Raw genomic sequence first — 12,246 nt, 5'->3', positions numbered from 1 at the left:
GAAAATACAAAATATATCTCCACTTTTATTATTAAAGTTCTCAGAGAAAAGTTAGATGACACAATAAACAATATATATAGGCTCCATTGAGATCCAATGTTGTTTTTCTTCCGTATTTTGTATTTTGCTGAGCCATTTAGAAGTTGTAGTTATTGTGAGCTTCATCTCTAATCTCTCTCAAGAATAAGGACAATGGCCTACATAACTATAAGAACAATACCATAGCTAATAAAGTAAATCCATTATCACCCAATTTGTTCCATTTTCAAATTTCCAATTGTCACAAGAATCATTTATTTTACACTTGAGTTCTAGAATGTCACACATTCTATATTCATCCAATTATTTCCCCTTAATGTTTAACTTTAACTCATTTCTCTACTCCCTCTGCTTTCTGTTAGTTGGAAGTCTAGATGCTAAATTCAAGTTACCTCTTTGGGGTGGGGAGGGGCCTACGTGTTGGATCCTTCAAATCATCATCTCCTATCAGGAAGCACATACCAGGTTGTCCCATTAGTGATGCCAGGTTTGATCACTTGATTACAATGATGATAAATCAGTCTATTGTCAAGACAGAGAGCTTTTCATTTTTGCAAGTTTATATAGCAACATTTGAGCACTCCACTAAGATTCTGTTCCTTAGGAGCCTTTTGAGTTTTGCATCCACAGATGATCTTTGCCTGATCAGTTATTCTGTTAATGGTTCAGGCTCTCATTAAAATACCAAATCCTTTCATGGTACCTGCCAAGTACGCAGCATGACCTTTGGGACAATGGACTCTCTAGGTAGACTTGAGTCACCAGACTGCTCCCAATGAGGCTGGAATATGGTTTGTCAGACTGTTTCAGGCTGAAGCTTCTGGGGAAACATGCTTGTCAAGCCCACTTCCAGCTCCATAAACTGAGAAGACTCACGTGGGAAAACCATGAATACAAAGGCCAGATCTAAAGTACCTCCACACTCCAGGGACTGAGTTGCAATTTGGATCTTAGTCTAGTTAAACAAGACCACTGCGGTCAGGCCTGCTTTGCTGATAAACTCAGATTTTATAAAAACAGAAACTGCTGGAAAAGTAATAATAGAGTTGTTGCAAAACTGAAAACCGCTGGTCTGCCAAGAGAGAAACACATCTCTACAAATCACACTGGCATTTAATACCACTATACATTCACATAAGAAAGAAAATAAAACATAAACAAAATGCTAGAAATACACTGTTGATAACTGTGCTGAAAAAGGCAGGGTGGATGAGGTTTAAAGGGATGGAGAGCATTCCAAAATTCAGATTTTCTTGAAAACTCTTCAGATTTCAAAATTTCAAAACAGGAGATGACCATCAGTGACCAACCAGTTAACGAAAATTTGCTTCTGAAAGGGTATTTCAGGATATTCCATCTTTATCTGTAAGACAGTTCTGTAATTTCAAAAAAATTTTTTTTCTGGAGGAAAATGAAACCTTCGTAAGCTGGATGGCAGAGTAAGAATTACACAACGGCAAACAACATAATGAATTACTAAGTTGAAATTTCATTGACTGTGGCCAAAAACACCAAGGCAGAGGTACAGAACGGGGAAATCAGCTTCATGGGTTTCTGTTATTCGAAAACTCCAGGCTCATCTGCAGGAGAACAGCCTAGGGGCCAAGGCGTTCGGAGGTTCAGGAGATATGAGTGTTGATCCGTCAGACTGGCCTGGCCACACGTGCTGGTCAGAGTTGGGCCCAGAAGGGTACATGCAAGAAGGGCCTTGGATGACCTGGGGACACCCAGAGTGGAGGAGACTTGCCATGTGGAATCTCAAATCCACGACTCCAAGGTACTGGGGCTGAGCAAAGATCACTTGAATGTTCTCAACAGAAGGCCCAAAGTTTACAATCATTTAAAAAGCAACATGCCTTTAAAAGCTGTCTTTTAAAAAGTACTCATCTGTGGTAAACAGTACTCATCTATGGTAATCCATTTCTGAGTTAATTTTCTAAAAGGAAAGAATATAGTATGCCTGCAGCAAATACAATGTATAAACCCAGTAAGGCAGCAGAAACATGAACTGTGCAGGCATGTATAACAAGTATGCAGATGTCATTTATTTGGTCCATAAGTACAGTATAGTTGTATTTGAGTTTTACAAAACATCAAATATAAATAACCTGAAACTGTAACAATACACAAAAATTGGCTTCTTACACAGACATACCAGGCAGTACAAGCTGAAAACTTGAGTAAATTAACAACTGTTTTACATTAATATACATAGTGCCAGTTAACATTTAAAAACAAGTTTCAATGCATAGCACTCGATACTTCTTTGAATCTGTTTCAGTCAGTTAAGAGTATGAAAATGGTTAGATCTAGGCTAAAAATAATTCTTCTTCTAACCAAAAATAAAGGCATAATATTTATAACCAGGTATCAACTTTACTAAACCACAATATTTTAAAACTGTTAAATGATACCGAAGGGTATTTACATTAAAAAGGCAACATGCACGGTGTTGTTTCATCTCATGGACTGGTTATGCACATACTTTGTTCAAAGGGTTTTAAAACTATATTCCTACTTTCAATACAGCATACTGCAATGTTTCTAATAGTTCTAGCAAAATGAATGCTTTCAAAGGGAGCAGAATCATCTTCAAGTCACTGGTGTCAATATTTTCCCTTTGGAACAAAGGACGTAACAAATAACCTGGTTCTGCCCAGAAGGCTTTAATGGAGTAAGAGGTTCCGTTCAGAGGCATTTCTGTTCAATCTAATGCTATAACCTCATCAAGCTCCTCTGCCTGCTCTATGCGTGACCTTTTCGCACTGACACTCTCTTTCTCATCTAGCTTCCTCTTGCGACTTCTTTCTTCTTCACTGATATCAGCATTATTTGAGGGACCTTCTTCATCCGAATCAACTATGAGCACATCATCTTGCTCTTGTGCTTATTTCAGAAAAAAAGGGGAAAAAAATGGTTAAAAGTGGGGGGCGACTAGAAGCTCACTACAATTTTATGTACATGAAAAACTACTCTTCTAACATACATCAAACTTCAGAATGACTACCCTCAGGGAACCCTTGCTTTATACATTACGTATTTCTGTACTGTTTCACTGTTTTGTTACAAGCACCTATTTCTTTCCTAATCAAAACAAAAAATTTTAACAAGCATTATATAATTCAGAGGAACTGTTACAGTTCCTTGTTTCTATTTCTCCAACAGAAAAGGGGAGGGTGCGTATCCTAATATTCGTAGCAGTGATAATAGTAATAAACAACAACAATAACAACATATACATAGCACTTACAATGTGCCAGGAACTGTTCTGAGCACTTTGCATATACAACTCATTTAATCATCACAACCACCCTATAAAGAAGATAACATTATTATCCATTTTCCAGAAGAGGAAACGGAGGTACAGAGACTTGCCCAAGGTCACACAGTAGTAGCAGAGGATGGGATCGATTAAAACCCATGAAGTGGGGCTCTACAGTGCATGCTCTTAACTTACACTATGGTTGGAATTGTGTCACCCACCCCCGACATTCCACTAAGTCAAAGGCACAGTACCTACCTTACTGCTAGTCTCCAAAACCTAGCCACATAGTGGAAAATAAATGCACGCTGCAAATTATGATTTTTGTAAACTACCAGTCCTTTCCTCAAAATAGGATGATGAACCTTTCTATTTTTCGTGGGGGAGGTGGGGGGTGGAGGGCAGGGGCGAAGGGTCATGAACCCATGGCCCACACACTCTAGACCAGCAGTCTGGACTTCAACCTTTTTGCCACCAGGAACCAACTTCATGGAAAACAATTTTTCCACGGATTGAGGGTGGGGAGATGGTTTGGAGATGACTCAAGTGCATTACATTTATTGTGCACTTTATTTCAAATCTAGTGCCACTGCTGATCTAACAGGATACTGGTTGATGGCCCAGAGGTTGGGCAACCCTGCTCTAGACGATCTCTAAATTCATTTTCACAATGCTCGGAGAACATCAGAACCAAAGAAGCACTGATATTCCAAAGAATACCAAAGACACAGGGTCAAAGAAATGAAAACAGAGAAGGAAAAAATGAGTAACTTTTGGTTTCCTGACACTAAAGAACCAAGAGGTGTGTGTGTGTGTTTGGGGGGGTGGGGGGTGGTGCAGGTAGTGAACATTCACACTGGAGTACAGTAAAGCACCAACACTGAAAACCCAGGAAACAGAGCTTCTGATACACTCTACCAAAGTCACTGGTTCTGAGAAAACTGAAATGCTGTACTTACCAAGCATCTGTTCACTCAAAATAGTCAGATGCACTGATTCACTGTCCGCAAAAACATGCATATAAAATCCCAAAGTAATACTACTCAGAATGAACCACCTTTATGCACTAGTACACTGACATTTCCAGTTGTAAAAATAAAATGTATCTATTTTCTATAAAAATTTTACCCAGTCTTAAATATCTTCATGGGTTATACATTCAAAGTTCCATTAAAACAATGCCGAACCAACACACACCTTTAGTAGTCCTGTGAGTAGTTCTATTTTATGGTCAATGTTCATAAGACAATCAGTTTGTTGTAAGTAGTCCTGCTTGGTGGGTGACTGCTGGCTGGGGCTGTGACTCACCTGTGGATGTGGAAGGCTGAGCTCCATCGTCGCTGCCATTGGTTATGCTTTTGGCAGCATCTTCAGCTTGCTTGGGCCCCACTTTTTCTGGGGCATCACCAACAACTTCAAATTCAACATCCTTTCCTAGGTCTTCACTGTAAGGAGAATCACGTACTGTAACACTGAACCACTGCTATGACTATTTACAAAAGCAAAGGCGCACCAAAGAGCAACTGTCCTCAAACCTCAAAATGTGTATACTACATACACACCGTTTATTTGTGTGTATACTACATACACACCTTTTATTTGGCTTCTGGTTTTCAAAGAGTTAAAAAAAAAGACTACATCATAGATTTTTATGTATTCGAAGCTCAATTCAAATGGTCAATAACACTGTCCTTTCAATTCAGGGAAAAAAATTTTAACTTTTATACCTAATGCAGAAAACTTGAGTCAAAAATTGTGAGGCCTGGTGTAATTCTTAGGCATTTTTTCTTCAGCTATATGAAACGATTCTATACATGCTCTTCTGATCATAACCAGAGTAATTTAGTGTTTGGGGGCAGAGTTACACAGCTTCTCGATTTTCCTCCATCTTCACAGGCAGCACTCTGCTTTTGTAATGAGTTCCCAAAAACATGTACAAAAATTTAACGCATGAAAGTCAAACAAAAGACTTACATATTATAAGGGGGGTTCTGTTCACAGAGAGCTAAAAGATATGATAAAAAAGACCCTAATTATGCCTCCTCTTTTAGACATCAACTGATATATTTCCATTTCATTGTACATGTCCTTCCACAAGTGAACACAAGCACACCACTGACATCCAACTGGTGTGTAACTGGGGCCAGAGATCACCCCCCAGCAAGACCTATCTTTGACTCACCTGTCTCATTTTATACTATTATTAATAACTCACATTCAGTTTTTCCTGCCCTTTCCTGCTTTTTATAAACTAAGTATATATAATGTAATACTCTTGAACAATTATACAAGTTCCGTACATTTGGGTATAGATGGCAACACTGGCAAAACACATCTGTTAGATATAACCTGAAGAAATGAGCCAGGGAACAGCTTAGAGGTATCAATGAGCATGAACCAACCTTGTTCAACAGATAAGCACACCAAATGGAGAACCATCTGTATTTACGCTATGCTACATATGTACAAATATCCTGTAATACAAGCAGTATGGATACTTTTTAAAATAAAGTGGGCAGGATATAAAATAAAGTAAAAAGAAAAAAAATGTGACTCAGGAATCTATATATGGTAATTTTTAATGCTCTCTTGTTACTGTTCCAGATCACAATGAAACATTTGTTTTAGGGGAGAGATATTTCTTCCTTCTAAATTTTCTATTCAGTTCAACTATGAAAAGGAATGTACCCCTGATTATAACTATTCACACACCTGCATTTCTACCCTCTCTAGGTCTTTCTGATCAGCTACTACTGATGAGTTACCCTCAAACATTTCTTTCTGGATTCTCAGATTTTTCTGTAGGTCAAACCTCAGGGAACTTAATGGCCAACTTGAGCATATATATGGTGCAGTTTCAAATGAAAAGTAGGATTTAAGGGTAAGAAAACATTTTCTCTCCAATTTTAAGTTTATATATTCAAATAACTTCTTACACTTAAAATATTAATAGTTCCTACCTATGAAGGATGTTGATCAATAAAGTGTAGTCCTGAAGGAAGTCATCTGCTTGAAGTCGGCTCCCATTTCTAATTCCAAATTCTGACAATTTCTTGTGATTATTAGCTAAAAAATTTTTAAAGAAATTTAGATGCTTTAGTTATATCTCCATGAAGCAGTCAACCTTAGTTTTTATAAGATAAACCCCCTGCTATAAGCTGAATTGTATCTCCCCAAAATTCACATGCTGAAATGTCTCAGAATGTGACTGTACTTGGAGACAGTACTTTTTTTTAAAGAGGCGTTAAGTTAAAATGAGGCTGTTGGGGTGGACCCTAATCCAATCTAACTGGTATCCTTAGAAGAAGCCAAGGAGAGGGGCCTCAGGAGAAACCAAACCCATCAACCACCCCTCCAACATCATCGCTGGACCCTTTCATTAAGACTTCTAGCCTCTGGAACTAGGATAAAATGTATTATTTACGTCACTTCCCTGTGTGTTTGGGTGTGATGGCCCTAGTAATCTAGTTCACTAAAACATCAGGCACTTAGGAACTCAGCCCTGAAAACTCAACTACCAAAACTTCAAGGAAACTAAACTGAGAAGTTCTGAGAAACTTCTCCCTTTGAAACCAAATTAATATGGAATCCTACAGCAGTCAATGACAACTTTTAGAATTGTTCAAAATATACTATTTCTAAAAAGGCTATCCACAATATCAACCATCAGCCAATTTTACAATTCAGTTATTGAATTGTAAACTTTTATTTCAATAGTTTTTTCAACATAAATTTTCTGCATTTCTCAATGGACAGCCAGAGAGGTCCCCCAAAACTAATCACTCCAACTCAATTCTCTCTTCCATGTCATTTCTGCTAAATCTGAATAGCCCCAGGATGGAGCACATGATGCCAAGCATCCACTAGCACTCAGTAAGCCTTTGCTACATGGATTATAAATATTCCAGTGAAGAATAAACTCTCCAATCAAACTTTTGGTGTTACCATCTCCTCCTACCTATTCCAGGGCCTTCCTGCCTTTAACCATCCTTTCTCTCCTGCATGTTCAAATGCTCAAGTTTCATTTACAAAACCGCCTCCTCATTTAGCTCCCAATTTACACTGTCTCCTCACAACAGTCAGTCTGCTTTACTGAGAATTTGCTCTTGCCTACGGACTGTATAGAATCTGTATAGCCACAGTGCCTGGCACAAACAAAGTAAAATGTATTTTAAATTCTTAAATTTTGCTTATAATTTTAAAACTTATGTTGTTTTCTACATAATCCAATGGATTCCCTGGCAGCTCAGCTGGTAAAGAATCTACCTGCAATGCAGGAGATCCCAGTTTGATTCCTGGGTTGGAAAGATCCCCTGGAGGAGGGCAGGGCTCCCCATTCTAGTATTCTTGCCTAAAGAATCCATGGACAGAGGAGCATGGTGGGCTACAGTCCATGGGGTCACAAAGAGTCGGACATGACTGAGCAACTAAGCACAGCACAACTATCTTTTTCTTCTTCTTCTTCTTTTATACCTTTTCGGTCTACCTGGAATGTCTCTGCAGAACAGTTAATTCCTACCCAGACTTCCATTTCCAAGCTCTTTCACACTCACTCAAATTCCACAGCCCAACATGTTCAAAAGGGAAACAGTCTCTGAGCAATTCTATCCAGGTGAATTAGCATCACTTCTGAAGCCTGAGTCTTGGCAATAGTTCTGTCCAAGCCTAACAATGCTACTCTTCCTCACCAGTGCTCTACATTCAGACTCTGCAAATCTCAAAACTGTCATTTGCTTTTGCGTTAGTAAAAATCCCTCACTTCCCTCAGTTTTTTTCTAACTGGCTCCCCACCTCCACTGTCACATCCTTGCCTTACTCTTCTGCAGATTACACATTACGACCCTGCTTAAACCCTAGAGGGAGCAGGGAATCGGCGGGGGGAAAGATACACACACCCATATACTACACACATGACACACAAAATCCTCAAGCTGCACCACTGCTGCCAACCCCACAGCACCCTACCTTCCAGGAAACACAACGGCTGGTCATTCCTAAAGCCCTTTATAGTGCTTTATAAGTGCACGCCTTTGCAGATGCTGTTCATTCTGCCCAATTGCAGACTCTCCCCTCTCAGTTCTTCATCAAGAATTGGCCCAGGAGTCCTCTCTCCTGTGATATGCCCCCTTGCCCTGTTAACCTTCCCTTTACAAAACTTCATTCAAACTTTGTACACCTTCCCTCTACAGTATTTCTTAGATGACACTAAATCTACTTGTTGCTAATCTCTCATCTCCTTCTAGGCTGTGAAATAGCCAGGGACTATTATCTTATTTATCCTTGAATTACAAATATCTATGACTATTCCTATAATACAGCATTTCAAAGGCTCGGAATAAATGCTCTCTCACCCTCAACAGCACATGTATTCTGTGGTAAAGGGTCACATTTAAGCCACTTAGATTCTAGACCAGTTTCCATTTTTAAGGTCCTAGCCTTTAAAAGAGCTGGCTAGAACTAATGGGAGGACATTTAGTCATTTTTTCTTTTTGGTGAAACCATATTTAACTAGAATTTTAATAAAAAACAGACTACTAGCCAGCCAAAGCACGACCTCCAATTACTTACGACCCAATATCCCCAAATTTCTGGGCAAGAAACTATAGCCAAAAAGAATCCTGACACTCTCCAACAAGACAGATGAGGTATGGGAACTTCAAAGTCCATTCAGATTGACCACTGTGATCCTCAGTACTGTAAACAGTAAATGGAAAAACTAATGTGCACCCCTTCACTCAGGGTGAGGGTGAGGGAACAAGGCAATGTATAATACCTTCTGTCTCTCCCTCTTCTGAAGATATTAGGATTGTTCCTTTTCCATCTTCAATTTGGACATCTGGTGCTACCATAGCAAATTTTTCTTTCACAATCTATAAGGAAAAAAATTCAAAATGTTAACATATGGAATTAAAGACCACAAATAGCCTAGACTTCTTATAAAGGCTCTTAACTCTCTCCTTCCACTGGAATTCACCCAATTACCTCATGCCCACGTTCTATCTGGAGAAGGCAATGGCACCCAACTCCAGTACTCTGGCCTGGAAAATCCCATGGATGGAGCAGCCTGGTAGGCTGCAGTCCATGGGGTCGCTAAGAGTCGGACACAACTGAGCGACTTCACTTTTACTTTTTACTTTCATGCATTGGAGAAGGAAATGGCAACCCACTCCAGTGTTCTTGCCTGGAGAATCCCAGGGACGGGGGAGCCGGGTGGGCTGTCATCTATGGGGTCACATAGAGTTGGTCACGATCGAAGCAACTTAACTGCAGCAGCACGTTCTATCCCATGTTTGACCACTGATGAAGATCAGGTAACACTTCCTCCAGATGGGGACTAAGAACTCTTGGCTGGCTCTTGGTATTTTGTCCTTCCCAGCAGATTAGGTACTAAGCTAGACACTTGACATATTTTATCTTAGTCTCTATTACAACTCCATACTGGAAGATGTTTTATAGATGAAAAACTTCTCATCAATCTGATTCTCTGATAAATAGTTTTCCCCTTCCCAAGCTCCATCTCTTCCCAAGTTCCATATCCCCTTCGCAAATTCCAAGATGGATCAGGAGTGATTAATACTATTAAATCTTACCTGATCCTAAACAAACAAACCAGCCAAAAAACCAAACAACAGATAACTCTCTAAAGGTCCAATTACACTCCAAATATGTGGAATTACCTTTAGCTCAAGAATGAGTAGATACCAATTATAATCATTTCTTTCCTAAGAAAGAACAAGGGGCAACCACCCTCTGCTGGCCAACATATCAAGTTCAGCTCCTTCTCCATCCAAAACATAAGTTCAAATCAACCTGTCCAATGTAACCAGTTCTGGGAGAAAGGCCATTCATTCTCAAGCAGCCTTGAGGGCCACAAAGTGTAGTCCTTCATGTCGGGAGGCATATAAACATGAAACATCACAATGTACACAATCAGAGGAACTATGTGAAGTGATTTCCAAAGTGAGAAGTGACACCCATTCAGGTCACTTGCTCTTTCCTAATTTAAAAAAAAAAAAATACTAGGAGGAACTGAAGGACCAGGCTATAGGACCAAACCATACCTTAACCGTCCATCTCTCACACCAAAGCTCTACAGGTGAATCCAGGTGTGCTAACAATGCATCGCCTCAGGGACTAGCTTAATACACCATCACTAGAAATCTAAGGAACACAGAATTTGCTTGTGAAGATACTATGCTACCTATCTGTGTGCCACCTGTGGTCCACATTCTAGCCAAATGTACCTATTCCTCTCTGGGATGTGAAACACACATTCTGGAACCACAGAGAGAAAAGTCAACAGGACACAGATGGCAAAGGAACACACCTCAGTATTCAGGGTAATTATCTGGCTTTTAGTTTATCACAGTACACTGTAAAAGGCAAAAGGGGACTTGTTTTTTTCTTACAAAGAGTAACCCTGTGGAAGAGAACCAGGCTCTGCACTTACCTTATCTTGTAAGGTGAGAACCGTCACTTTATGAACATTCAGCCGCACAGTCACCTCTGGCTTGCTGGCACATACGTAACAGTTAGGATTGGGAGCATCCAGTGCACAAGGCACAAGAAGCTTCTTTCTTGGGTTTGGTTGTTTATTCAAAAAAATCTTTGGCGAAAAAAAAAAACCAACAAAAAACCACAAGTAGAAATCAGGAATCTGAGTTATAATTTTATATACCATAGAACATTCACTTAAATATTCCCTTCCAGATGGCAAAGGATAAGGAAAATCAAGACCTTAAAAGGCTGACTTTTTCCCCAACCTTTTCAAATTAGCCACCTTGTAAATAAGGCTGAGCTTACTGAAATCTCATTGTACTGAAAACTAGACTATTCTGCAAACTAACTTAGCATGAATAAGGGCCAAACCATACTTGTCTGTGGTATCATCATTGAATCAGTTTGGAGTGCCTTCCTAGTGGTTATTCTTATCAACTTTAAGTCAATTTCTAACAAGACCAGTGCACTAATTTCTCTAATGTTTGCACAGATACAAGGACCAAATTGAGCTGCATTTCTTTTCTAATTTTCTGATGACTGTGATATTAACATTCACATAACTAAAGGAAAAATAATGTATGTCTGGCACTATTACCATTTTCCTAATACCCAAACCAAAAAAAAAAAATTACATGAACCAAGGGAAATAAAAAACAAACTGCACTGAAGTTACAACTGTCAAGAGAACACCGGACGCTAATACACAAATTCTTACTGTGGAACTACCATGTAGTATGGTATCTGTTAAGATGAATAATCTCTGAAGAAGAACCCTATCAATTCCCCCCAACTTAAAGAAGTAAATCCCTTGACAGGCATTAAGTGCTAGGCAGAGGCCTCCTATAGCCTCTCCCCACAATGAATATACACTGTACTGCCAGGGCTGGAATAGGGGACAATGGTTGATCTTCACTGGGAGGGTAACTCCGCTAAGAGAAATCGACAGTAATAAAAACAACTGCTAACACTACTAATACTCAGGCTAACACTTCTTTTAACCTATCCTGAGATTCATTTATAAATGGGAACAAAGGAAGCCCAGACATATGGGTATCATTAGCTCAAGACAGGAACAGAGATGAGCAAGTAAAGAAATAAGAAAAATGTTACAGGACAAAGTAAGACACTTGCTCAGGCTGCTATAAAAAGATAAGACATAAAAAAATATAGTTCTCAGAAATTAAAAACATGATAGCCAAAATAATTTAAACAGCTGAACCAAGATGTCAGACTGGCATTATGATTCCACATTCCCTTACCCTGAAATTTCATGGAAACAATAAAAAGTATTTTAAGAATGCATTAATAATGACACTGAAAAGTTAAGAGTACCATCATAGACTAGACTAGGTTTTTTGCTTTTGTTTTTAAAAGACATTTCTGGAAGTAAACTGGTCCTTTTATTTTAACATTACTGCAAAAAGGAGAACCTAAAACAATAGCAA

General features: G+C 39.1%; 1 protein-coding gene across 2 annotated transcripts in view; it reads right to left on the bottom strand.

Annotated features, from left to right (window-relative positions):
* Positions 1-12,246, bottom strand: part of UBA2 (ubiquitin like modifier activating enzyme 2) — a 32,740-nt gene continuing 20,494 nt past the window's right edge. Inside the window, exons 13-18 of one of the 2 annotated variants that reach the window (XR_009730859.1) lie at positions 10,752-10,907; positions 9,075-9,171; positions 6,262-6,367; positions 4,610-4,746; positions 3,290-3,351; positions 2,848-2,925 (exon numbers count right to left, since the gene is read on the bottom strand). Coding sequence is in view for 1 of the 2 variants with exons in the window: in XM_061387934.1 (XP_061243918.1) it covers positions 2,744-2,925; positions 4,610-4,746; positions 6,262-6,367; positions 9,075-9,171; positions 10,752-10,907 (678 nt within the window). In the remaining variant the exon portion in view is untranslated. Of the gene's footprint in view, positions 2,926-3,289; positions 3,352-4,609; positions 4,747-6,261; positions 6,368-9,074; positions 9,172-10,751; positions 10,908-12,246 lie in introns of both variants that reach the window. The other variant, XM_061387934.1, reaches the window with a different exon arrangement.

The sequence above is a fragment of the Bos javanicus genome, chromosome 18, assembly GCF_032452875.1.
Source record: "Bos javanicus breed banteng chromosome 18, ARS-OSU_banteng_1.0, whole genome shotgun sequence".
Lineage (NCBI taxonomy): Eukaryota > Metazoa > Chordata > Mammalia > Artiodactyla > Bovidae > Bos > Bos javanicus.
The sequence above is the reverse complement of the archived record's forward strand: the minus strand, read 5'-3'. Positions and strand labels throughout refer to the sequence as shown.